The 26,916-nt window shown below is 48.2% G+C and overlaps 1 protein-coding gene across 1 annotated transcript in view; it reads left to right on the top strand.

Moving 5' to 3' along the window:
• LOC129698400 (protein Wnt-11-like) overlaps nucleotides 1-21,846 on the top strand; it is a 52,184-nt gene extending 30,338 nt beyond the window's left edge. Inside the window, exons 2-6 of the mRNA XM_055637542.1 lie at nucleotides 4,792-4,975; nucleotides 6,227-6,462; nucleotides 9,438-9,715; nucleotides 10,281-10,573; nucleotides 21,631-21,846. Of these exons, the coding sequence (XP_055493517.1) occupies nucleotides 4,893-4,975; nucleotides 6,227-6,462; nucleotides 9,438-9,715; nucleotides 10,281-10,573; nucleotides 21,631-21,805 (1,065 nt within the window). The 5' untranslated portion in view covers nucleotides 4,792-4,892 and the 3' untranslated portion in view covers nucleotides 21,806-21,846. The remainder of the gene's footprint in view (nucleotides 1-4,791; nucleotides 4,976-6,226; nucleotides 6,463-9,437; nucleotides 9,716-10,280; nucleotides 10,574-21,630) is intronic.
• Nucleotides 21,847-26,916: the final 5,070 nt, after the last annotated feature.

Here is a 26,916-nt window from a genome sequence, read left to right on the forward strand (position 1 = left end):
CGGCAGGTAAGCACCGGGAAGACTCGTGAAGATGTTTTTAAACTCTAACAAATTTTTCCATTCTTCTTCAATTACCTCTTTCACTCCTCTTCCTTTTTTTTTTATTTTAGTTTTCTTTTTCCTTCTTCCCTCTCTCTATTTCATCTATCCCTTTAGCTCTATCTAGTTATAAAAAAAAACGAAGAAAAATGCAAAAAGTATTGGAGACAATGTAATAATAACTGACAATATTATCAATTTAAAAATGTAAGACAGTAATGATGTAATAGATTATGCACCTATCTCCAATAATAAAATTTAAAAATAAATAAATAAATAAATAATAATTAAAAAAATGTCCACGAGAGACACGAGTACCGACGAGTGGCCATTACCGTAAATCTCCCAGTTGGAATCAGGGCGAACTCGGGAGAGCTCTTGGAATGGGCTATAAGAATAAAGGGGAGGCCATTTAAAAGTGAGATGAGAAAAAAACGTTTTCGCCCAGAGTTGTGAATCTGTGGAATTCTCTGCCACAGAAGGCAGTGGAGGCTGATTCACTGGATCTGCTGCTACTTCTTGCGTTTGAGGCAGCAGAAGTCTGCAGCAGGGTGATGCCATGCGCAGGAGCTGCCCTAAAATGGGGCGCATGCTCCGGGTCGGCGCCGAACTGCTGCGCTGCTGCTGTCTCTTTGTGTGTTGCCGTTCGCCTGACTGAGGTCAGTTGACAGGGCTCACGACGAGGAGGTCGACAACATCAGCCCCCATTCACTTCCTAATCTGAGGAAGGACATTCTTGCCATAGAGGGAGTGGAGTACAGAGAAGGTTCACCAGACTGATTCCTGGGATGTCAGGACTTTCATATGAAGGAAGACTGGATAGACTCTGCTTGAATTTAGAAGATTGAGGGGGGATCTTATAGAAACTTACAAAATTCTTAAGGGGTTGGACAGGCTAGATGCAGGAAGATTGTTCCCGATGTTGGGGAAGTCCAGAACAAGGGGTCGCAGTTTAAGGATAAGGGGGAAATCACTTAAGACTGAGATGAGGAAAACATTTTTCGCACAGAGAGTGGCGAATCTGTGGAATTCTCTGCCGCAGAAGGTAGTTGAGGTCAGTTCATTGGCTATATTTAAGAGGGAGTTAGATGTGGCCCTTGTGGCTAAAGGATCAGGGGGTATGGAGAGAAGGCAGGTACAGGATACTGAGTTGGATGATCAGCCATGATCATATTGAATGGCGGTGCAGGATCGAAGGGCCAAATGACCTACTCCTGCACCTATTTTCTATGTTTCTATGAATTTAAACGAGAGTTAGATAGAGCTTAGGGGCCAGCGGAATTGAGGGATATGGGGAGAAAGCCGGCACGGGTTATTGATGGTGGATGATCAGCCATGATCACAATGAATGGCGGTGCTGGCTCGAAGGGCCAAATGGCTTCCTCCTGCACCTGTTGACTCCCCCAACATGTTCCCCATGAACCAGGGGCCACAGTTTAAGAATAAGGGGTAAGCCATTTAGAACAGTGACGAGGAAACACTTTTTCTCACAGAGAGTTGTGAGTCTGTGGAATTCTCTGCCTCAGAGGGTGGTGGAGGCCGGTTCTCTGGATACTTTCAAGAGCTAGATAGGGCTCTTAAAGATCAGCGGAGTCAGGGGATACGGGGAGAAGGCAGGAACGGGGTACTGATTAGGGATGATCAGCCATGATCACATTGAATGGCGGTGCTGGCTCGAAGGGCCGAATGGCCTACTCCTGCACCTGTTGTCTATTGTCTATTGTCAATTTTCTATAAGTCAATGACTCTGGCTCTATAACTCTGTGGCTCCATAGGTCTCTGACTATGATGCTATGTGTGTGTGGCTCCAGCACTGGCTCTTGTGGTGCTGCAACTATGGTTCTATGTCTGAAATTACACTTTGACTCTGTGATTCGATCCTGTCCTGAACGTTGGAACAGCTATCAGACCATTCAGAAACCATGCTGTCTAGCCCTTTCACTCACCATAGATTCTTGGAGTTACACAGCATGGACGCGGGCCCTTCAGCCCAACTCGTCCATTCTGACCAAGGTATCTAGCTGCGCTGGTCCCACCTGCCCACCGCGTTTGGCCCATATCCCTCCAAACCTTTACCTATCCATATACCTGCCCAAGCATCTTCTAAACATTGTGAATGTTACCTGGCGTAAGAAATCAAGCCTGTTGTTGGTTTAAAGATCTCAGGTGACTAATGACATCTCCAACAACGGAGTACTTTCTCCACACCATCCTTTGACCTCTGGGTTAGAAGGAATTGGCTGCGGCCTACACGTACCTCACTGATGTGACCAACGCAACACTGGTGATCACTGGTGCTGGGGGAGCAGCAGGCAATAAACAGTGCGATTACAATCCCGCAGTTAGTGCATGGTGGTGGTGCCCCTGCTTCACAGCGCCAGAGACCCGCCATCGATCCTGACCTCAGGTGCTGTCCACATCCTCCCTGTGACCGCGTGGGGTTCCTCTGGGTTTCATAAGTTCATAAATTCTAGGAGTAGAATTAGGCCAGTTGGCCCATCAGGTCAACTCCACCATTCAATCGTGGCTGATCTATCTTTCCATCTCAACCCCATTCTCCTGCCTTCTCCCCATAACACACGGATCTGTCAATCTGCACTTTGGCTTGGCCTCCACACCCATCTGTGGCAATGAATTCCACAGATTCACCACCCTCTGACTAAAGAAATTCTTCCTCATCTGAAGATGCATCCTTTTATTCTGCGGCTGTGGCCTCTGGTCCATCTGTGGCAATGAATTCCACAGATAATCACAAAAAAGTTTAATACACCCTAACTGACTAGTAAGAAATTAAAATTCCTCATCTCCTTTCACTGGATTTGAAGATGGACATCCTGTTTTAGGGTGTTCCTGCGGCTGTGGCTCTATCCCCTCTGAGCCTCCGACTAGACCTTCCACTACGACCTACGTATGGGTAGAACGTCAGAGAGGTATCTTTATCCCAGGAGGGAAATTGTTCTGCCATCAGTCATAAAACACATCAAGGAACATGAAATGAAAGTGACAAGTGCAAGATCCTCCCACATCCTAAAGGGGTGCTGGTTTGCAGGTTAATTAGCCCTCCGTAAAATACTCCTACTGTGCAGGATGTGGATGAGAAGGTTGGATATGGGATGGTCGGCATGGACTTGGGGGGCGGAAGGGCCTGTTTTCATGCTGTGTCTTTCTTCATTGTCAATCACTCACTCAATCAATCAATCGATCGAACTATCTATCAATCGATATGTCAAACAGACAGTTAATCAATTAATCAATAATCAATGATCAATCAGTTAAGTATCCAATCAGTAAATTAATCAAACGTTTAATTGATCATCAATCAATTAATCAATCAAATAATAAACTAAATAATCTTTTTAAGGCAGAGATAGATAGATTGTTGATTAGTACGGGTGTCAGAAGTTATGGGGAGAAGGCAGGAGAATGGGGTTAGGAAGGAGAGATAGATCAGCCATGATTGAATGGCGGAGTAGACTTGATGGGCGTAATTCTATTCCTAATGACCTTAAAGGTATTCTGCTCACAAGAGCGCAGGAAGGAACTGCAGATGCAGATTTACACCGAAGATAGACACAAAGTGCTGGATTAACTCAGCGGGTCAGGCAGCATCACAGGAGAAAAATAATGGGTGACATTTCTGGTCAAAGAAGGAGTCCGATCCAAAATGTCACTCATTCTTTTTTTTTCTAGAGATGTCGCTTGACCCACTGAGGAGCACTATCTATACTCGTCCCATTTGTACAGTTTTTTGTGTCAAGTCAAGTCAAGTCAAGTCAAGTTTATTTGTCACATACACATACGAGATGTGCAGTGAAATGAAAGTGGCAATGCTCGCGGACTTTTGTGCAAAAGACAAACAACAAAACAACCAAACAAATTATAAACACAATCATAACGCACATATTCTTTTACATAATAAATAATGGAAGGAAAAACGTTCAGTAGAGTTAGTCCCTGGTGAGATAGGCATTTACAGTCCGAATTGCCTCTGGGAAGAAACTCCTTCTCAACCTCTCCGTTCTCACTGCATGGCAACGGAGGCGTTTGCCTGACCGTAGCAGCTGGAACAGTCCGTTGCAGGGGTGGAAGGGGTCTCTCGTGATTTTGTTTGCTCTGGAGTTGCACCTGCTGTTGTTTAGTTCCTGCAGGGGGGTGAGTGAAGTTCCCATAGTGCGTTCGGCCGAACGCACTACTCTCTGCAGAGCCTTCTTGTCCTTGGCAGAGCAATTCCCAAACCAGATGGTAATGTTCCCGGACAAGATGCTTTCCACCGCCGCTGCGTAGAAGCACTGTAGGATCCTCGGAGACACTCTGAATTTCCTCAATTGCCTGAGGTGGTAAAGGCGCTGCCTTGCCTTACTCACCAGTGCTGAGGCGTGTGATGTCCATGTCATGTCCATGTCATATCCTCAGAGATGTGGACTCCCAGATATTTAAAACAGATTGCCCTCACCTCTCAAAGCAGGGAGGGAGGCATGCACCCCCCCCCCAAGAGTTTCCACCCATGTCTGGAGAGAAGAAGTGGGTGACGTTTCGGGGCGAGAGATGCTGTTCCTCTCATTTGCGTTTAGCCTCACTATACCTATGGTGGAGATCTAGGACAGAAAGGTCAGTGTGGGACTGGGAAGGAGAATTAGTGTTTAGCAACGGGGAGATCAGGTAGGTCCAGGCGGTTGGCCTAATTCTACTCCCATTCCTTATGACAATCACCGGTCAGTGTGTGCGTGCTAATGGTCTGCCCGTATGTTCCAGGTACATCGTGACGATTCAGGACCAGCGCTGAGGGAACGCACGCGGGTTTGGTGTTTGTGCCGACTTGTCCACTGTTGTTTGGGCCCGACGCCGTGAGAGGAATGAGACTGGCGGCAGGTTGGCTGCTCGCCTCCATCTGTGCCCTGCTGCTCGACACCCACCTCTGCCATGCCATCCGCTGGCTGTGAGTATTCCGCCCTATGCGTGATCACGTGCGAACATACAGGCTCATATACACACACGGGGGTAGGGGAAGCAAGGAATCGCGGCATGGTGGCGCAGCGGTAGAGTTGCTGCCTCACAGCGCCAGAGACCCGGGATCGATCCTGACTACGGGCGCAGTCTGTACGGAGTTTGCACGCTCTCCCCGTGACCTGCGTGGGTTTTCTCCGGGTGCTCCAGTTTCCTCCCACACTCCAAAGACGTGCAAGTGTGTAGGTTATTTGGTTTTGGTAAAATTATAAATTGTCCCAAGTGTGTGTAAGGCAGTGATAGTATGTGGGGATTGCAGGTCAGCGAGGACTCGCTGGGCCGAAGGGCCTGTTTGTATGCCGTATCTCTAAAACTACAACTTAAACTAGATCACACAAAGGGCGCTGGGTGCATGGACTGAGCTGCTAGGGGGAGGAACTATCGCAATGTTTAAGAAACAATTAGACAGGTACATGGATATGATAGGTTTAGAGGGATATGGGCTAAATGCAGGCAGGTGAGACTAGTGTCGATGCGGTAATGTTGGTCGGCATGGAGAAGGGTCTGTTTCCACGCTGTATCACTCTGAAGGACATTCTTGCTATTGAGGGAGTGCAGCGTAGTTTCACCAGGTTAATTCCCGGGAGGGCGGGACTGTCGTATGCTGAGAGAATGGAGCGGCTGGGCTTGTACACTCTGGAGTTTAGAAGGATGAGAGGTTATCTTATTGAAACATATAAGATTATTAAGGGTTTGGACATGCTAGAGGCAGGAAACGTGTTCCCGATGTTGGGGGAGTCCAGAACCAGGGGCCACAGTTTAAGAACAAGGAGTAAGTCATTTAGAACGGAGACGAGGAAACACTTTTTCTCACAGAGAGTTGTGAGTCTGTGGAATTCTCTGCCTCAGAGGGCAGCGGAGGCAGGTTCTCTGTAGGCTTTCAAGAGAGAGCTAGATAGGTATCTTAAAAATAGCGGAGTCAGGGGATATGGGGAGAAGGCAGGAATTGGGGATGATCAGCCTTGATCACATTGAATGGGTGTACTTTCAAGAGAGAGCTAGATAGGGCTCTTGAAGATAGGGGATATGGGGAGGAGGCAGGAACGGGATACTGATTGGGGATGATCAGCCACGAACACATTGAATGGCGGTGCTGGGTCAAAGGACCGAATGGCCAACTCCTGCACCCATTGTCTATTGTCTCTAAGACTGACCCTAAGGTGCATTTTTGATTTCTATACAGGGCTTTGTCCAGGACTGGAGCCTCTCTACCCTTCAACCAGACCCAGAACTGTAAGCACTTGGAGGGTCTGGTTTCCGCCCAGCAGCAACTCTGCCGAAGCAACCTGGACCTCATGCAGAGCATCGTGCGGGCCGCTCGGGAGGTCCAGAAGACTTGTCGAAAAACCTTCACTGACATGAGGTGGAACTGTTCCTCCATCGAACTGGCCCCCTTCTTCCCACCGGACCTGGAGCGGGGTAGGCATCATTGTAGCTGCGCTAAGGTCGTCAGTGATGGGAGCAGAATTAGGCCATTCGGCCCATCAAGTCTAATGCACCATTCAACCACGGCTGATCTATCTCTCCCTCCAAACCCCATTCTCCTGCCTTCTCCCCATAACCGCAGGCACCCGTACTAATTAAAAATCTATCTATCTCCGCCGTCAAAAATATCCACTGACTTGGCCTCCACAGCCTTTCGTGGCAATGAATTCCACAGATTCACCACCCTCGGACTAAAGAAATTCCTCCTCGTCTCCTTCCTAAAGGAATGTCCTTTAATCCTGAGACTACGACCTCTAGTCCTAGACTCTCCCACTAATGGAAACATCTTCTCCACATCCACTCTATCCAAGCCTTTCACTATTCGATAAGTTTCAATGAGGAGCCCCCTCATCCTTCTAAACTCCAGCGAGTAGAGGCCCGGCACCGTCAAACGCTCATCGTATGTTAACCCACTCATCCCCGGGATCATTTTCGTACACCTCCTCTGGACCCTCTCCAGAGCCAGCACATCCTTCCTCAGATATGACACCCAAGATCACTTTCAATACTGGGCAATACTAAACAGAGGATGTGCAGCATGACAGCAGCCATGGTGGTCTTTCAAGTAACTCCTGCATCTCCCCCTCTCCCCACCCCCCTCCACCAACGGTGTCGTCAATAGACAATAGGTGCAGGAGTAGGCCATTCAGCCTTTCGGGTCAGCACTGCCATTCAATGTGATCATGGCTGATCATCCCCAATCAGTACCCCATTCCTGCCTTCTCCCCATATCCCTTTAAGAGCTTTATCTAGCTCTCTCTTGAAAGCATCCAGAGAGCTCTATCTTTAAGAACTCCATCTAACTCTCTCTTCAAAACATCCTGAGAATCGGCCTCCACTGCCTTCTGAGGCAGCGAATTCCACAGATTCACAACTCTCTGGGTGAAAAGGTTTTTCATCATCTCTGTTCTAAATGGCCTACCCCTTATTCTTAAAACTCTGTATGTTCTCCCTGTGACCGAGTGGGTTTTCTCCGGGTGCTCCGGTTTCCTCCCACACCCCAAAGCCGTGCAGGTTTGCAGGCTAATTTGCTTCTGTAAATCGTCTCTTGATAGAACTAAACTAACCTAACCTAAACTGGTGTACGTTACTACAGTAGGTGGGCCGAAGGGCCTGTTTTCACACTGTATCTCTAAAGTAAACTAAACTGCATGGGTGATGGCTGGTTGGCGCAGACTCAGTCAGTTGAAGGGCCTGTTTCTACGTAGTATCCTTTACAAAACCAAAACTAAGCAAAACTCCCCTGTCTGAAGAAGGGACATTACCCGAAACGTCACCTATTCCTTTTCTCCAGAGATGCTGCCTGACCCGCTGAGTTACTCCAGCATTGTGTGTATCTATGCCTCAGATCTGTAGGCTAAAGGACATCAAAGTGAGTTTAAGCACAGCTTGGACAACTTGGATTTTAATCTTGGAGCGTATTTGGTAAAGGGTTTGAGAATTGGACAGGAAATACTGATGCTATTTTAGTTTAGAATAATACAGCATGGAAACATGCCCATCGGCCCAAATTCCCCATACTGACCAAGATGCCCCATCTACACCTGTCCCACTGCAAGGCCAGCAGCATGATCAAGGACCAGTCTTACCCCGGCCACTCCCTCTTCTCCCCTCTCCCATCGGGCAAGAGGTCCAGAAGTGTGAAAACAAACGCACACCTCCAGATTCAGGGACAGTTTCTTCCCGGCTGTTATCAGGCAACTGAACCATCCCACCACAACCGGAGAGCGGTCCTGAACTACTATCTACCTCATTGGTGACCCTCAGACTGTCCTTGATCGGACTTTACTAGCTTTACCTTCCACTAAACGTTATTCCCTTGTCGTGTATCTGTACACAGTGAATGGCTCGAATGTAATCATGTATTAAGGGTCTCGGCCGGAAACATCACCCACGTCCTTCCGCTGACTGGTTAGCACGCAACGAAAGTTTTTCACTGTACACGTGACAATAAACCAAAGTAACTAATGGCAGTCAAGGTGGCGCAGCGGCAGAGTTGCTGCCTTACTGCTCTTGCAGCGCCGGAGACCCGGGTTCGATCCCGACTACGGAGTTTGTACGTTCTCCCCGTGTCTGCGTGGGTTTTCTCCGAGATCTTCGGTTTCCTCCCACACTCCAAAGACGTGCAGGTTTGTAGGTTAATTGACTTGGGAAATGTAAAAATTGTCCCCGGTGGTGTGTGGGATAGTGTTAATGTGCGGGGATCGCTGGTCGGCGCGGACCCGGTGGGCCGAAGGGCCTGTTTCTGCGCTGTATCTCCAGGCGAAACTAAACTAAAATCTAAAATGTAACAAAATTAGTTTAGAAACTAGAGAAACATTTAAGAATATGGGGTAACCAATTGAGAACGGAGATGAGGAAATACTTTTTTTCACAGAGAGTTGTGAGTCTGTGGAATTCTCTGCCTCAGAGGGCGGTGGAGGCCGGTTTTCTGGATAGTTTCAAGAGAGAGCCAGATAGGGCTCTTAAAGCTAGCGGAGTCAGGGGATATGGGGAGAAGACAGGAACGGGGTACTGATTGGGGATGATGAGCCATATAACCATATAACCATATAACAATTACAGCACGGAAACAGGCCATCTCGACCCCTCTAGTCCGTGCCGAACACATAATCTCCCCTAGTCCCATATACCTGCGCTCAGACCGTAACCCTCCATTCCCTTCCCATCCATATAACTATCCAATTTATTTATTTATTCATTTATTTATTTATTTATTTATTTATTTATTTTTCTAAAGCCGTGATCACATTGAATGGCGGTGCTGGCTCGAAGGGCCGAATGGCCTACTCCTGCACCTATTGTCTATTGTCTGCACTGTAGCTCCAGACTAAACTATACTCTACTAACTAACCTGCCTGTGTTTGACCCATGTCCATTTTGACCCTCTGCGACCCTTCTCTTTACAGCTACCCGGGAGTCTGCCTTTGTCCACGCTCTGTCAGCGGCTGCCATCAGCCACACGATAGCCAGGGCCTGTACCTCGGGGGACCTGCCGGGCTGCTCCTGTGGCCCCGTGGCCCCCGAGGCGGCGGGGCCCGGCTTTCGATGGGGCGGCTGCAACGACAACCTCAACTACGGAATCCTGCTGGGGTCCAAGTTCTCCGACTCTCCGATGAAGACGAAAAAATCCCGCTCGCAGGCGAACAAGCTGATGAACCTGCACAACAGCGAGGTCGGCCGGCAGGTAATTCCCCGTGCCCGCCACCATTGTTCAGCAAACGAGGCAGAGAACTCCACAGACTCACAATTCAGTGAGATAAAGTGTTTCCTCATCTCTGTTCTGAATGGCTTACCCCTTATTCTTAAACTGTGGCCCCCGGTTCTGGACTCCCCCCAACATCGGGAACATGTTTCCTGCCTCTAGCGTGTCCAAACCCTTAATAATCCTTATACGTTTGAAAAAGATACCCTCTCATCCTTCTAAAACTCCAGCGTGTACAAGCCCAGCCGCTCCATTCTCTCAGCATATGACAGCCCCGCCATCCCGGGAATTAACCTTGTAAACCTACGCTGCACTCCCTCAATAGCAAGAATTGCTACAATAGCAACAACTGTGGCTGAAGTTCATACGTTCATGTGTGATAGGAGCAGAATTGGGCCATTCGGCCCATCAAGTCTATTGCGCCATTCAATCATGGCCGATCTAACGCTCCCTCCTAGCCCCCCCCCCCCCCCCCCCCCGATCCTCTGCCCATAACCCCTGACGCGCTTCATACTAATCACTGATATTTTGATGCCCCTGTGTACAGGCTCTGAAGGCATCGCTGGAGATCAAGTGTAAATGTCACGGGGTCTCAGGCTCGTGCTCGGTCAAGACCTGTTGGAAGGGCTTGCAGGAGCTCAGCTCCATCGCCCAGGACCTCAAGCTGAAGTACCTGTCCGCCACTAGGGTGGTTCACCGGCCAGTGGGGACACGCAAGCAACTGGTGCCCAAGGATATCGACATCAGGCCCATCCGCGAGACGGAGCTGGTGTATCTGCAGAGCTCGCCCGACTTCTGCACCAAGAACGTCAAGCTGGGCTCCAATGGAACTCAAGAGAGGTAGGAAATCGAATAGTGAAAGGCCTGGATAGAGTGGATGTGGCAAGGATGTTTCCACTAGTCAAGGGAGAGTCGAGGACCAGAGGGCACAGCCTCAGAATTAAAGGACGTTTTTAGGAGAAATTTATTTAGTCAGAGGGTGGTGAATCTATGGTTTTCTTTGCCACAGTAGATATTTTTTAAGGCAGAGATAAATCGATTCTTGATTAGTACGGGTGTCAGAGGTTATGGGGAGAAGGCAGGAGAATGGGGTTAGGAGGGAGAGATAGATCAGCCATGATTGAATGACGGAGTAGACTTGATGGGCCGAATGGCCTGATTTTACTCCTATTCCTTATGAAATGTTTTTCCTCCCTCCTTTTCCCACTTCCAGTTTCCGTCCTCAACTCTCAGTCTGAGTTCAGTTCGGTTAGACACAAAAAGCTGGAGTAACTCAGCAGGTCAGGCAGCATCTCTGGGGGAAAGGAATGGGTGATGTTTCAGGTCGAGACCCTTCTTCAGTCAGGGAAAAGGGAAACAAGAGATCTAGACGGTGATGTGGAGTGACACAGAACAAATGAATGAAGGATATGCAAAGGATGATAAAGGCAACAAGTTTGCTAGGTGTGAATGAGAAGCTGGTGCGACTTCGGTGGGGGAGGGATGGAGAGAGAGGGAATGCAGAGGTTACTTGAAGTGACAGAAATCAATCTTCTTACCACTGGGTTGTAAGCTGTGCAAACAATGACCTGTTTCCTTTTTCATTGTTACTCTTTTTGCATTTCTTTAATTTATTTGTTCTATCTCTCTCTACATCACCATCTATATCTCTTGCTTCCTTTTCCCCTGATTCTCAGTCTGAAGAAAGGTCTCGACCCGAAATGTCGCCCATTCCTTTTCTCCAAAGATGCTGTTTGACCCGTTGAGTCACTCCGGCATTTTGTGTCTATCTTTGGTGTAAACTAGCATCTGCTTGTTCCTTCCTACGCACTTCTGTTCAGTACAGTTTCAGTTTAGTTTATTGTCACGAGGTACAGTGAAAGGATTTTGAAGAAGGGATCTGGCCCGAAATGTCACGCAACCTTTTCCTCCAAAGATGCTGTGTTACCGGGTGCGGAGTTACTCCAGCATTTGTGTCTATCAAAGAAACGGTCCAACCTCATCTATTGCGTCCGCTGCTCTAGATGTCAGCAGATCTATATCGGTGAGACCAAGCGGAGGTTGGGCGATCGTTTCGCCGAACACCTCCGCTCGGTCTGCAATAACCAAGCTGACCTCCCGGTGGCTCAGCACTTCAACTCCCCCTCCCACTCCGTCTCCGACCTCTCTGTCCTGGGTCTCCTCCATGGCCACAGCGAGCAGCACCGGAAATTGGAGGAACAGCACCTCATATTCCGTTTGGGGAGTCTGCATCCTGGGGGCATGAACATCGAATTCTCCCAATTTTGTTAGTCCTTGCTGTCTCCTCCCCTTCCTCAGCCCCCCTGCTGTCTCCTCCCACCCCCCAGCCTTCGGGCTCCTCCTCCTTTTCCCTTTCTTGTTCCCACCCACCCCCGCCCCCGATCAGTCTGAAGAAGGGTTTCGGCCCGAAACGTTGCCTATTTCCTTCACTCCATAGATGCTGCTGCACCCGCTGAGTTTCTCCAGCTTTTTTGTGTAACCAACGGTTTAGATTAGTTTAGTTTACTTTAGTTTAGAGATACAGCATGGAATCCACGCAGTCCACACCGACCAGCAATCACCCGTACACTAGCACTATCCTACACATACCTGGGACAATTATTACCGAAGCCAATTAACCCACAATCCTATACGTCTTTGAGGTGTGGGAGGAAACCGGAGCACCGGGAAAAAAAACCACGCGGTCATAGGGAGAGAGTATAAACTCGCACCAACAGCACCCGTAGTCAGGAGCAAACCCGAATCTCTAGAGCTGTGAGGCAGCAATTCTGGAGCTGTAAGGCACCATCTAAGAAGGCAGTTGAGGCCAGTTCATTGGCTATATTTAAGAGGGAGTTAGATGTGGCCCTTGTGGCTAATGGGATCAGGGGGTATGGAGAGAAGGCAGGTACGGGATACTGAGTTGGATGATCAGCCATGATCATATTGAATGGCGGTGCAGGCTCGAAGGGCCGAATGGCCTACTCCTGCACCTATTTTTTATGTTTCTATGTTTCTAAAAGGGAAAACTGATATAACAGCAATTCAAATCTTCGAGAAATCGCAATGTATATGAAAGATGACAAGAACTGCAGATGCTGGTTTACACCAAAGATAGACACAAAGTGCTGGAGCAACTCAGCGGGTCATGCAGCATCTCTGAAGAAAATGGGTGGGTGGCGTTTTGGGTTGGAACTCTTTTCCCTGTTTAAATCCAGGCTGAAGAAGGGTCCCAATCCCAAAACGTCACCTATCCAATTTCTCCAAAGATGCTGCCTGCCCCGCTGAGTTACTCCAGCATTTTGTGTCTATCTTTGATAGTGGTATAAATGCTTGCCTTCAATGGTCGGGATATTGAGTATAAATGTCAGAAAGTCACGATGCAGGACTTTGTGGAGTATTGAATTGAATTGAATTGAATTCCTTTATTGTCATTCAGACCTTACGGTCTGAACGAAATTTCGTGCCTGCAGTCATACATACAATAATAAACAACAATAAACACTATTGCGGGCAGTTCTGGTCGCCCCCATTACAGGAAGGATGTGGAGGCTTTGGAGAGGAGGCTCACCAGAATGATACCTAGATTAGTGAGTATTATGGGCCTGTTCCATTTAGGCGATTTATTTCGGAGACAGCCGGAAAATAGGCTGTCGCCACATGGTTGCGGGGTGACACGAGTTTGTATTGAGTTTTGAGTTTGGAAGGATGAGAGGGCATCTCATTGAAACATATAAGATTGTTAAGGGCTTGGACACGCTAGAGGCAGGAAACAAGTTCCCGATGTTGGGGGAGTCCAGAACCAGGGGCCACAGTTTAAGAATAAGGAGTAAGCCATTTAGAACGGAGACAAGGACACACTTTTTCTCACAGAGAATGGTGAGTCTGTGGAATTCTCTGCCTCAGAGGGCGGTGGAGGAAGGTTCTCTGTATGCTTTCAAGAGAGAGCTAGATAGTTCTCAGCTTTTTTTTTATCATGCCAATAAAGTTTTTTAAATTGAAATTGAAATTGATATTGAATTGATAGGGCTCTTAAAAATAGCTTCTAGTGTGTCCAAACCCTTAACAATCTTATATGTTTCAATGAGATGCCCTCTCATCCTTCTAAACTCCAGAGTATACAAGCCCAGCTGCTCCATTCTCTCCGCACATGACAGTCCAGCCATCCAGGGAATTAACCTTGTAAACTTACCTCAATAGCAAGAATGTCCTTCCTCAAATTAGGGGACCAAAACTGCACACAATACTCCAGGTGTGGTCTCACTAGGGCTGTGTACAACTGCAGAAGGACCTCTTTGCTCCTATATTTGGCAGATGCAGTATAATGTTTGGCAGATGCAGTATAATGTGGATAAATGTGAGGTTATCCATTTTGGTGGCAAAAACAGGAAAGCAGACTATTATCTAAATGGTGGCCGACTAGGAAAAGGGGAGATGCAGCGAGACCTGGGTGTCATGGTACACCAGTCATTGAAAGTAGGCATGCAGGTGCAGCAGGCAGTGAAGAAAGTAAATGGTATGTTAGCTTTCATAGCAAAAGGATTTGAGTATAGGAGCAGGGAGGTTCTACTGCAGTTGTACAGGGTCTTGGTGAGACCACACCTGGAGTATTGCGTACAGTTTTGGTCTCCAAATCTGAGGAAGGACATTATTGCCATAGAGGGAGTGCAGAGAAGGTTCACCAGACTGATTCCTGGGATGTCAGGACTGTCTTATGAAGAAAAGACTGGACAGACTTGGTTTATACTCTCTAGAATTTAGGAGATTGAGAGGGGATCTTATAGAAACTTACAAAATTCTTAAGGGGTTGGACAGGCTAGATGCAGGAAGATTGCTCCCGATGTTGGGGAAGTCCAGGACAAGGGGTCACAGCTTAAGGATAATGGGGAAATCCTTTAAAACCGAGATGAGAAGAACTTTTTTCACACAGAGAGTGGTGAATCTCTGGAAATCTCTGCCGCAGAGGGTAGTCGAGGCCAGTTCATTGGCTATATTTAAGAGGGAGTTAGATGTGGCCCTTGTGGCTAATGGGATCAGGGGGTATGGAGAGAAGGCAGGTACGGGATACTGAGTTGGATGATCAGCCATGATCATATTGAATGGCGGTGCAGGCTCGAAGGGCCGAATGGCCTACTCCTGCACCTAATTTCTATGTTTCTATATTCGATTCCTCTTGTTCGAGTCCCAGCTTGCCCACCCTCTCCCTGCAGCTCAGGCCCTCGAGTTCTGGCAACATCCTCATTTGTACAGAACGGGATATCTATTAACACCAGGTGAAGTCTCTCGCTAATCACCATAATCTCACATGAAAAGCTTCCGGTGATAAGAGATGTCATTGTTATACTATTGACGAAGAGATGTTAATGACCCAGTCGTGAAATTCCCCTCTCGCACAAACTAGTCCTTCCTGTTCCCATTAATAGTTTTTTTTAGTTTAGTTTAGAGATACAGCGCAGAAACAGGCTCTTCAGCCCACCGAGTCGGCATCGACCAGCGAGCCCCGCACGGCAACACTACCCAACACACACTGGGGACAATTTACATTCATGCCAAGCCATATTCACACCATCATACCAAGCTGGGCTTGTACACTCTGGAGTTTAGAAGGATGAGAGGATATCTTGTTGAAACCTATAAGATTATTAAGGGTTTGAACACGCTAGAGGCAGGAAACATGTTCCCGATGTTGGGTGAGTCCAGAACCAGGGGCCACATCTTAAGAATAAGGGGTAAGCCATTTAGAACGGAGACGAGGAAACACTTTTTCACAAAGAGAGTTGTGAGTCTGTGGAATTCTCTGCCTCAGGTGGAGGCCGGTTCTCTGGATGCTTTCAAGAGAGAGCTAGATAGGGCTCTTAAAGATAGCAGAGTCATAGAAACATAGAAATTAGGTGCAGGAGTAGGCCATTTGGCCCTTCGTGCCTGCACCACCATTCAATATGATCATGGCTGATCATCCAACTCAGTATCCCGTACCTGCCTTCTCTCCATACCCCCTGATCCCCTTAGCCACAAGGGCCACATCTAACTCCCTCTTAAATCTAGCCAATGAACTGGCCTCAACTACCCTCTGTGGCAGAGAGTTCCAGAGATTCACCACTCTCTGTGTGAAAAAAGTTCTCCTCATCTCGGTTTTAAAGGATTTCCCCCTTATCCTTAAGCTGTGACCCCTTGTCCTGGACTTCCCCAACATCGGGAACAAGGGGATATGGGGAGAAGGCAGGAACGGGGTACTGATTGGGGATGATCAGCCATGATCACATTGAATGGCGGTGCTGGCTCGAAGGGCCGAATGGCCTACTCCTGCACCTGTTGTCTATTGTCACTCATAATGTTATATACTTCTATCAGGTCTCCTCTCAACATCCAGCACTCCCGAGAAAACAATCCAAATTTATCCATACTCTCCTTATAGCTTAAGGGCCTGTCCCACTTAGACGATTTTTCCTAACAACCTACAACAGGAGAAGGCAGGCCCACTGTCGCCGAAAGGATTTGAACATTTCAAAATCCAGCAGGGTCAAGAAAAACGTTACGACACTTGAGGAGACGACTCACGACAATAGACAATAGGTGCAGGAGTAGGCCATTCGGCTCTTTGAGCCAGCACCGCCATTCAATGTGATCACGGCTGATCATCCCCAATTCCTGCCTTCTCCCCACATCCCCTGACTCCGCTATTTTTAAGATACCCATCTAGCTCTCTCTTGAAAGCATACAGAGAACCTGCCTCCGCTGCCCTCTGAGAATTCCACAGACTCACAACTCTCTGTGAGAAAAAGTGTTTCCTCGTCTCCGTTCTAAATGGCTTACCCCTTATTCTTAAATTGTGGCCCCTGGTTCTGGACTCCCCCAACATCGGGAACATGTTTCCTGCCTCTAGCGTGTCCAAGCCCTTAACAATCTTATATGTTTCAATGAGATGCCCTCTCATCCTTCCAAACTCAAAACTCAATACAAACTCGTGTCACCCCGCAACCATGTGGCGACAGCCTATTTTCCGGCTGTCTCCGAAATAAATCGCCTAAGTGGGACCGGCCCATAATACTCACTAATCTAGGCATCATTCTGGTGAGCCTCCTCTCCAAAGCCTCCACATCCTTCCTGTAATGGGGGCGACCAGAACTGCCCGCAATAGTGTTTATTGTTGTTTATTATTGTATTATTGTATGTATGACTGCAGGCACAAAATGCTGCTGCTCCATTCTCTCAGCATATGACAGTCCCGCCATCCCGGGAATTAACCTGGTGAACCTACGCTGCACTCCCTCAATAGCAAGAATGTCCTTCCTCAAATTAGGGGACCAAAACTGCACACAATACTCCAGGTGCTGCCTGACCGACTATGGTTATTTGTGTCTTATCTTCTGGGATTACATTGGGTGCCTTCCCGAGGCAGCGTGAAGCGTAGATGGAGTCAATGGGTGGGCCCATTGTGACTTGTGACTGCCTCTCGCGTCAAGTCAAGGATGTCGTTCCCTCTGAGACTAAGGAGTATTGCCGCGTCCTGGTTGGGGGTTTACCGCTCGGAGCCACGGTGTGGGCGGCCATGAATCCCTCATGGCAAGTTGCGGCCGTGACCTGGCAGCGCTGCCAGGCCCTTGTTGCAGATGCATTGTGCAGATACGCAGGTCCTGACAAAGACCACGGGGGACTCCGCGCTGCCAAGACACGCTCGGAACGCAGTCCCTCAGGCCATCGATATACGATCTGTCAGATTGCAAGTGCAATATTTATAATAATGTATGAATATACATCATGGAGCAACTCAACTAAGACCAAGGACAATAGAAAAGTGTTTTTTTTTTGCGAAAACATGTATCTGAGTCAAAAGTTAATTAAAATCTAAAAACCATGTTTGTGAGATGTAAGTTTGGCAGCAACCTGATCAGTGACCTAACCACCAAGGCATGGCAGATACACAACTGGGTAAACAGCAAGACTTTTAGCGGCCCAGGCTAAACCGAAGCAGAATTAGTCCATTATTACGGGTTTGGACAGGCTGGAAGCAGTAAACATGTTCGCAATGTTTGGGGAATCCAGAACCAGGGACCACACACACAGTTTAAGAATAAGAGGTCGGCCATTTAGAACGGAGATGAGGAAACACTTTTTTACACAGAGTTGTGAGTCTGTGGACAGTGGGCAGTGGAGGCTGGTTCTCTCTGGATGGTTTCAAGAGAGAGCTAGATAGGGCTCTTAAAGATCGCATTGAGAGTAAAGAGATATTGGGAGAAGGCAGGAACGGGGCACTGATCACATTGAATGGCGGTGCAGGCTCGAGGGGCCGACTGGCCTACTCCTGCTACTATAGGTTATTGTTTATTGAGTCTACTCCACCATTCAATCACGGCTGATCTATCTCTCCCTCCTAACCCCATTCCCCTGCCTTCTCCCCATGACCCCTGACACCCATACTAATCAGAAATCCGCAGGAAGGAACTGCAGATGCTGGTTTAAACCGAAGATAGACACAAAGTGCTAAAGTAACTCAGCGGGACAGGCAGCATATCTGGAGAGAAGGAATGGGTGATGTTTCGGCTCGAGACCCTTCTTCAGGCTGATCGACGTTTCAGGTCGAGACCCTTCTACTGAAGAAGGGTCTCGACACGAAACGTCACCCATTCCTTCTCTCCACAGATGCTGCCTGTCCTGCTGAGTTACTCCAGCATTTTGGGTCGAATTAGGAATCTTATCAATCTCCACCTTAAAAATACTCTTTGACGGCCTCCACAGCCGCCTGTGGCAGAGAATTTCACCCATTCACCACCCTCCAACTAAAGAAATTCCTCCTCATCTTCCTAAAGGCACGTCATTTTATGACAAAAGAAATTCCTCCTCATCTCCTTCCATTGGAGCAGAATTAGGCCACCATTCAATCACAGCTGATCTATTTTTCTCTCTCAACCCCATTCTCCTGTCTTCTCACCATAATCTTCGACTACTAATCAATAACCTATCAATCTGCTTTAAAAATACCCATTGTCTTGGCCTCCACAGCCGTCTGTGGCAATGAATTCCACAGATTCACCACCCTCTGGCTAAAGAAATTTCACCTCAACTTTCTAAAAGTACGTCGTTTTATCCTACATAGAAATTAGGTGCAGGAGTAGGCCATTCGGCCCTTCGAGCCTGCACCGCCAAATCAAATCGTGACATTTCCGGACAAGATGCTTTCCACCGCCGCTGCGTAGAAACACTGGAGGATCCTCGGAGACACTCTGAATTTCCTCAATTGCCTGAGGTGGTAAAGGCGCTGCCTTGCCTTACTCACGAGTGCTGAGGCGTGTGATGCCCATGTCATATCCTCAGAGATGTGGACTCCCAGATATTTGAAACAGTTCACCCTATCCACAGGATCCCCATTTATCCTCAATGGAGTGTACGTCCTCGGATGATGTGCCCTCCTAAAGTCCATGATCAGCTCCTTAGTTTTTTTTGATGTTCAAGAGGAGGCTGGTGTCCTGGCACCAGAGTGCTAGATCAGCCAACTCCTCCCGGTAGGCCCTCTCATCATTGTCTGAGATCAGGCCCACCACCACAGTGTCATCAGCAAACTTAATTAATGAGTTGGAGCTGAACCTAGCCACACAGTCATGTGTGTACAGGGAGTACAATAGGAGGCTGAGGACGCAACCCTGGGGCGATCCTGTGCTCAGGCTGAGGGACTTCAATGTATTCCCTCCCATCTTGACTACCTGGGGCCTGGCGGTGAGAAAGTCCAGGACTGCCAGGACTTACTACAAGCTGAAGCAAACTTAGACTAACATAGTTTTTTTCACTCAGAGGGTGGTGGGTAAATGGAACGAGCTGCCAGAGAAGGCAGATACTATAACAACATACAAGACCAAGTACAATCTATTCCCCACCAAATCCACCTACTGATTGTACTGATTGGGGATGATCAGCCATGATCACATTGAATGGCGGTGCTGCCTCGAAGGGCCGAATGGCCTACTCCTGCACCCCTATTGTCTGTTGTCTCGACCTGTCTTTATGTTTTTTGCCTTGCTTCTGCTTTCCTCTCTCTAAGTGATAGGAGCAGAATTAGGCCATTCGGCCTATCAAGTCTACTCCACCATTCAATCATGGCTGATCTATCTCTCCCTCCTGACCCCATTCTCCTGCCCTCTCCCCATAAGCCCTGACGCCCGTACTAATCAAGAATCGATCAATCTATCTCTGCCTTAAAAATATCCACTGGCTTGGTCTCCACAGCCTTCTGTGGCAATGAATTCCACAGATTCACCACCCTCTGACTAAAGAAATGTCTCCTCATCTCCTGCCTACAGCAACGCACTTTAATTCTGAGGTTGTGCCCTCTAGTCCTAGACTCTCCAACTGGCAGGTGATGTACCAGCTTGCAGTGGCTGAACTGAACCAGGAACAAGTCTCTCTCAGTCACCGGCAGCACCCGGGGTGGGGATTGAACCAGGGTCTCTGGCAATAGACAATAGACAATAGGTGCAGGAGTAGGCCATTCGGCCCTTCGAGCCAGCACCGCCATTCAATGTGATCATGGCTGATCATCCCCAATCAGTACCCCGTTCCTGCCTTCTCCCCATATCCCCTGACTCCGCTATCTTTAAGAGCCCTATCTCTTGAATGTATCCAGAGAACCGACCTCCACCGCCCTCTGAGGCAGACAATTCCACAGACTCACAACTCTCTGTCCGAAAAAGTGTTTCCTTGTCTCCGTTCTGAATGGTTTACCCCTTATTCTTAAACTGTGACCCCTGGTTCTGGACTCCCCCAACACCGGGAACATGTTTCCTGCCTCTAGCGTGTCCAAACCCTTAATAATCTTATATGTTTCAATGAGATATCCTCTCATCCTTCTAAACTCCAGAGTGTATAAGCCCAGCCGCTCCATTCTCTCAGAATATGACAGTCCCGCCATATGCTGTGGGGTGACAACACTGCCGCTGCACCACCGTGCCACCCCTGTCCAATCAGTAGTAAAGAAGGCAAACTCGATGCTAACATTTATTTCGAGAGGGCTTGTATACAAAAACAGGGATGTAATGCTGAGGCTCTATAAGGTGCTGGTCAGGCCGCATTTGGAATATTGTGAGCAATTTGGGGCCCCATATCTGAGGAAGGATGTGCTGGGTCTGGGGAAGGTCCAGAGGAGGTTTACAAGAATGATCCCAGGAATGAGTGTGTTACATATGATGAGCATTTGTCAGCACTGGGCCTGTACTCGCTGGAGTTTAGAAGGTTGAGGGGGAGAGAACATTGAAACGTACAGAATGGTGAAAGGCTTGGATAGAGTGGATGTGGAGAGGATGTTTCCACTAGTGGGAGAGTCTAGGACTAGAGGTCACAGCCTCAGAATTAAAGGACGTTCTTTTAGGAAGGAGACGAGAAGAAATATCTTTAGTCAGAGGGTGGTGAATCTGTGGAAGGCTGGGGAGTAGAGTCAGTGAATATTTTTTCGATCCTGACTACAGGTTTCCGCTGAGATCTTCTCACACTCCAAAGACGTACAGGTTTGTAGGCTAATTGGCTTGGTGTGAATGTAATATCGTCCCTAGTGTGTGTAGGATAGTGTTAGTGTGCGAGGATCGCTGGTCGGCGCGGACTCGGAGGGCCGAAGGGCCTGTTTCCGCGCTGTATCTCTAAACTAAACCAAACTCTATGACGCGCTGTTTAAGAAAGAACTGCAGATGCTGGAAAAATTGACGGTAGACAAAAAAAACGCTGGAGAAACCCAGTGGGTGAGGAGAGAAGGAATTGGCGACGTTTCGGGTCAAGATCCTCCTTCAGTGAAGAAGTTCAGTTTGAAGAAGGGTCTCAACCCGAAACGTCGCCAATTCCTTCTCTCCACAGATGCCGCCTCGCCCGCTGAGATTCTCCGGCGTTTTTTGTCTGCCTTTAACGGGATGACTCTGTGACTCCATCTTCTCCTCCCGCAGGCAGTGCAACAAGACGTCCAATGGCAGCGACAGCTGTACCCTGATGTGTTGTGGCCGTGGCTACAACCCCTACACTGAGAAGGTGGTGGAGCGATGCCATTGCAAGTACCACTGGTGCTGCTATGTTACCTGCAAGAAATGCGAGAGGATGGTGGAGAGGTACGTCTGCAAGTGAGCCCCTCGTCCCAGCCCCCCCCCCCCCCCCCCCCCCCCCCCCCCCCCCCCTCCCCCCCTCACACCCCTCCCACCACCAGCACCAAAGAATACCACCGAGGGTCCATCATCAACATTCGCCGATGTATGTGTGCGTGTGGAACGAGAGATTATGCGGAGATCATCTCGTGCGACCAAGGACTTTTCCGAAAGACATCTGGTCCTTCCTGTCACTGGACCGATGAGAGAAGGACGAGGCGGCTGAGATATTATTGACCGCTGCCCTTTGTGGCGGGTCTCTCTCTCTCTCTCTCCCTCCGGGAGGGGAGAGGGGGAAGTCCTCTCTCTTCAACACCCCCCCCCTCCTCCCCCGCGAGAAAAGAAAGATCGCCAAGACTCAACGAGACTTCAAGAACCGCCACGTCCATCTCCCTCTCTGGGTCGAAGAGGCGAGCGAAAGAAGGGTGAAACGACAGGAGGAGATTGCGATCTGTGGGGCGGAGGGGAACGTCTGTTGGAAAGACAGCGGAGGAAATGGGGGAAGGCTCCACCTTGGTGAGAGCATCGTGAGAAAACATCTTGTTGGAGCTCCGATTGGGAATGTCTGCTCTGCTTCTGTCCACCAACTTTCCCCACCTGAACCTTTCCCGAATGCAGGAGTTGCAATTCCAAATGACAGAGGTTCGAGACTTTGGCAATTTAAATGGTCTTTGGCAAAGGTTCGTCCACGCCTGTGATAAATATACTGTATATATATTTTTGTTGTATTATTGGCTACAAAATAATTTTTCCACAATCTGAAAAAAAAAAATAATATTTATGAAACTTGTAGATTTGCTCATTTTTGCTGAGACTTTTAAACGCAGAAGTGTTTTTCCAAAACGATGTCCTATTTTTGTTTCTCTTCAAAAGACTTTAAAATAAATACATTTTTCAAAACATCTCACGTCATTCCTTCCCTCAGTCCTCAGGTCTGTGTCCTCAGACTGCTCATTGCATCTGTATTTCTTGCTGAAGGTATTTTCAATAGACAATATGTGCAGGAGTAGGCCTTCGAGCCAGCACCGCCATTCAATGTGATCATGGCTGATCATCCCCAATCAGTACCCCGTTCCTGCCTTCTTCCCATATCCCCTGACTCTGCTATCTTTAAGAGCCCTATCTATCTCTTGAAAGCATCCAGAGAACCGGCCTCCACCTTTCATGATCCTGACTACAGGTGCTGTCTGTACGGAGTTTGTATGTTCTCTCTGTGACCACGTGGGTTTTCTCCGGGTGCTCCGGTTTCCTCCCACACTCCAAAGGTGTGCAGGTTTGTAGGTTAATTGGCTTCTGTATAATTGTTCCTAATTTGTAAGATAGATCTAGAGTGCTGGGTCGGCACGGACCCGGTGGGCCGAAGGGCCTGTTTCCACGCTGTATCTTTAAAGTTAAAACTGGAACTAAATTGAAACTTTTCACTGTACCTCAATACTCGTGACGATATTGAACCAAAACCTCCGCTACCTCCTCTGGCAGCTCGTTCCATACGCTCGCACCTTTTGGGAAAAATGTGTGGCAAGGAACTGCGGATGCTGGTTTAAACCGCAGATAGACACAAAACCCTGGAGTAACTCAGCAGGACAGGCAGCATCTCTGGAGAGAAGGAATGGGTGACGTTTCGGGTCGAGACCCTTCTTCAGACTGGTCAAGGGAAAAGGAGACGAGAGATATAGACGAAGATGCAAAAACGTTTCGCTGAACGCCCTTGCTCAGACCGCGTGGACCTACCTGATCTCCCGGTTGCTAAACACTAATTCTCCTTCCCAATCTCACACTGACCTTTCTGTCCTAGGTCTCCACCATAGATATAGTGAGGCTAAACGCAGATTAGAGGAACAGCATCTCTCGCCCCGAAACATCACCCACTTCTTCTCTCCAGACATGGGTGGAAACTCTGGGGGGGGGGGGCATGCCTCCCTCCCTGCTTTGAGAGGTGAGGGCAATCTGAGACACAAAAAGCTGGACAAATGGGACAAGTTTAGATAGTGCTCCTCAGTGGGTCAGGCGACATCTCTAGAAAAATAAAGAATGAGTGACATTTCGGATCGGACTCCGTCTTTGACCAGAAATGTCACCCATTATTTTTCTCCGGTGATGCTGCCTGACCCGCTGAGTTAATCCAGTACTTTGTGTCTATCTTCGATGTAAATCTGCATCTGCAGTTCCTTCCTGCGCTCTTGTGAGCAGGATACCTTTAAGGTCATAAGGAATAGGAATAGAATTACGCCCATCAAGTCTACTCCGCCATTCAATCATGGCTGATCTATCTCTCCCTCCTAACCCCATTCTCCTGCCTTCTCCCCATAGCTTCTGACACCCGTACTAATCAAGAATCTATTTATCTCTGCCTTAAATATATCCAACGTGTGAGAAACATAGAAACATAGGAACAACTTTTTCACACAGAGAGTTGTGAGTCTGTGGAATTCTCTTCCTCAGAGGGCGGTGGAGGCTGGTTCTCTGGATACTTCCATGAGAGAGCTTGTTAGGGCTCTTAAAGAAAGCAGAGTCAGGGGATATGGGGGGAAGGCAGGAACGGGGTACTGATTGTGGATGATCAGCCATGATCGTATTGAATGGAGGTGCTGGCTCGAAGGGCCGAATGGCCTACTCCCGCGGTAGACAAAAGTGCTGGAGAAACTCAGCGGGTGCGGCAGCATCTATGGAGGGAAGGAAATGGGCAACGTTTCGGGCCAAAACCTTTCTTCAGACCTGAAACGTCGCCTATTTCCTTCGCTCCATAGATGCTGCTGCACCCTCTGAGTTTCTCCAGCACTTTTGTCCACCTTCGATTTGCCAGCATCTGCAGTTGCTTCTTAAACACTTGGACTACTCCTGCACCTTTTGTCTATTGTCTATCCACTGGTCTCCATAGCCTTCTGTGGCAAACATTTCCACAGATTCACCACCCGCTGACAAAAGAGATTCTTCCTCCTTTGGGAGAATTCCAAACTGCATGGAATGTCACCAGCGCCCAGACAAAAGTTTGCGTTAAACAGTTAAAAACTCCCAAAGGTGTCAGCCTGAATTTCTCCTGCAGAAGAATTTTGTTTTTGAAATTCAATTAAGAAAGGGTCGTGGGATTTGGCATCGGAGAAGCCAGGGAGACTTAGGCCAATGTCAACACTTAAAGACAGATTAAAGAGCTAAAAAGCTGGACCCGACCAGAGGCGCAAAGAAAATATGTCTGATGGTTCAAAAGGAATAATTCTTCAAAGAGCGTTGAGGAGATTAGTTTGCAGAGAGCTGAGTGATGCACTAAGATGCCTGGCAAGGTTAGATTGGTTTAGTTTAGAGATACAGCGCGGAAACAGGCCCTTCGGCCTGGCGGGCCTGCACCGGACCTGGGTGTCTAGTGCAGTAAGTAAGGCAGCAACTCCACTGCTGCGCCACCGTGTCACACAACTCTGCTGTCGAGAGGGACACACGGGTACAGAGAAGATTCACGAGGATGTTGCCAGGAGTCGAGGGCCAAGATAAGGAGAGGTTGAGCCGGCTGGGAGTCTATTCCATGGAGCGCAGGAGGATGGGGGGGGTTATCTTATAGAGGTGTATAAAATCGTGAGGGGAATAGATCGGGTAGATGCACAGATGTGGATGATCAGCCATGTTCACATTGAATGGCGGTGCTGGCCTGAAGGGCCGAATGGCCTACTCCTGCACCTATTGTCTATTGTCTATTTCACGAGTCGCAGGGGAGCCCAGCCAAGATCTGTAACGACTGGCTCAAACAGTCAATAAAAACTGGTTCAAAGTAATTGATTGAAACTCTTTTCTGCACAAGTCATGAGAGGAATAGATCGGGTAGAAACATAGAAACATAGAAATTAGGTGCAGGAGTAGGCCATTCGGCCCTTCGAGCCTGCACCGCCATTTAGTATGATCATGGCTGATCATCCAACTCAGTATCCCGTACCTGCCTTCTCTCCATACCCTCTGATCCCCTTGGCCACAAGGGCCACATCTAACTCCCTCTTAAATATAGCCAATGAACTGGCCTCAACTACCCTCTGTGGCAGAGAGTCCAGAGATTCACCACTCTCTGTGTGAAAAAAGTTCTCCTCATCTCGGTTTTAAAGGATTTCCCCCTTATCCTTAAGCTGTGACCCCTTGTCCTGGACTTCCCCAACATCGGGAACAATCTTCCTGCATCTAGCCTGTCCAACCCCTTAAGAATTTTGTAAGTTTCTATAAGATCCCCTCTCAATCTCCTAAATTCTAGAGAGTATAACCAAGTCTATCCAGTCTTTCTTCATAAGACAGTCCTGACATCCCAGGAATCAGTCTGGTGAACCTTCTCTGCACTCCCTCTATGGCAATAATGTCCTTCCTCAGATTTGGAGACCAAAACTGCACGCAATACTCCAGGTGTGGTCTCACCAAGACCCTATACAACTGCAGTAGAACCTCCCTGCTCCTATACTCAAATCCTCTTGCTATGAAAGCCAACATGCCATTCGCTTGCTTTACTGCCTGCTGCACCTGCATGCCTACCTTCAATGACTGGTGTACCATGACACCCAGGTCTCGCTGCATCTCCCCCTTTCCCAATCGGCCACCATTTAGGTAATAGTCTGCTTTCCCGTTTTTGCCACCAAAATGGATAACCTCACATTTATCCACATTAAACTGCATCTGCCAAACATTTGCCCACTCACCCAGCCTATCCAAGTCACCTTGCAGTCTCCTAGCATCCTCCTCACACCTAACACTGCCCCCCAGCTTAGTGTCATCCGCAAACTTGGAGATATTGCCTTCAATTCCCTCATCCAGATCATTAATATATATTGTAAATAGCTGGGGTCCCAGTACTGAGCCTTGCGGTACCCCACCAGTCACTGCCTGCCATTGTGAAAAGGACCCGTTTACTCCTACTCTTTGCTTCCTGTTTGCCAGCCAGTTCTCTATCCACATCAATACTGAACCCCCAATGCCATGTGCTTTAAGTTTGTATACTAATCTCTTATGTGGGACCTTGTCGAAAGCCTTCTGGAAGTCCAGATACACCACATCCACTGGTTCTCCCCTATCCACGCTACTAGTTACATCCTCGAAAAATTATATAAGATTCGTCAGACATGATTTACCTTA

Source organism: Leucoraja erinacea, chromosome 6 (genome assembly GCF_028641065.1).
Source record: "Leucoraja erinacea ecotype New England chromosome 6, Leri_hhj_1, whole genome shotgun sequence".
NCBI classification, from domain to species: Eukaryota; Metazoa; Chordata; class Chondrichthyes; order Rajiformes; family Rajidae; genus Leucoraja; species Leucoraja erinaceus.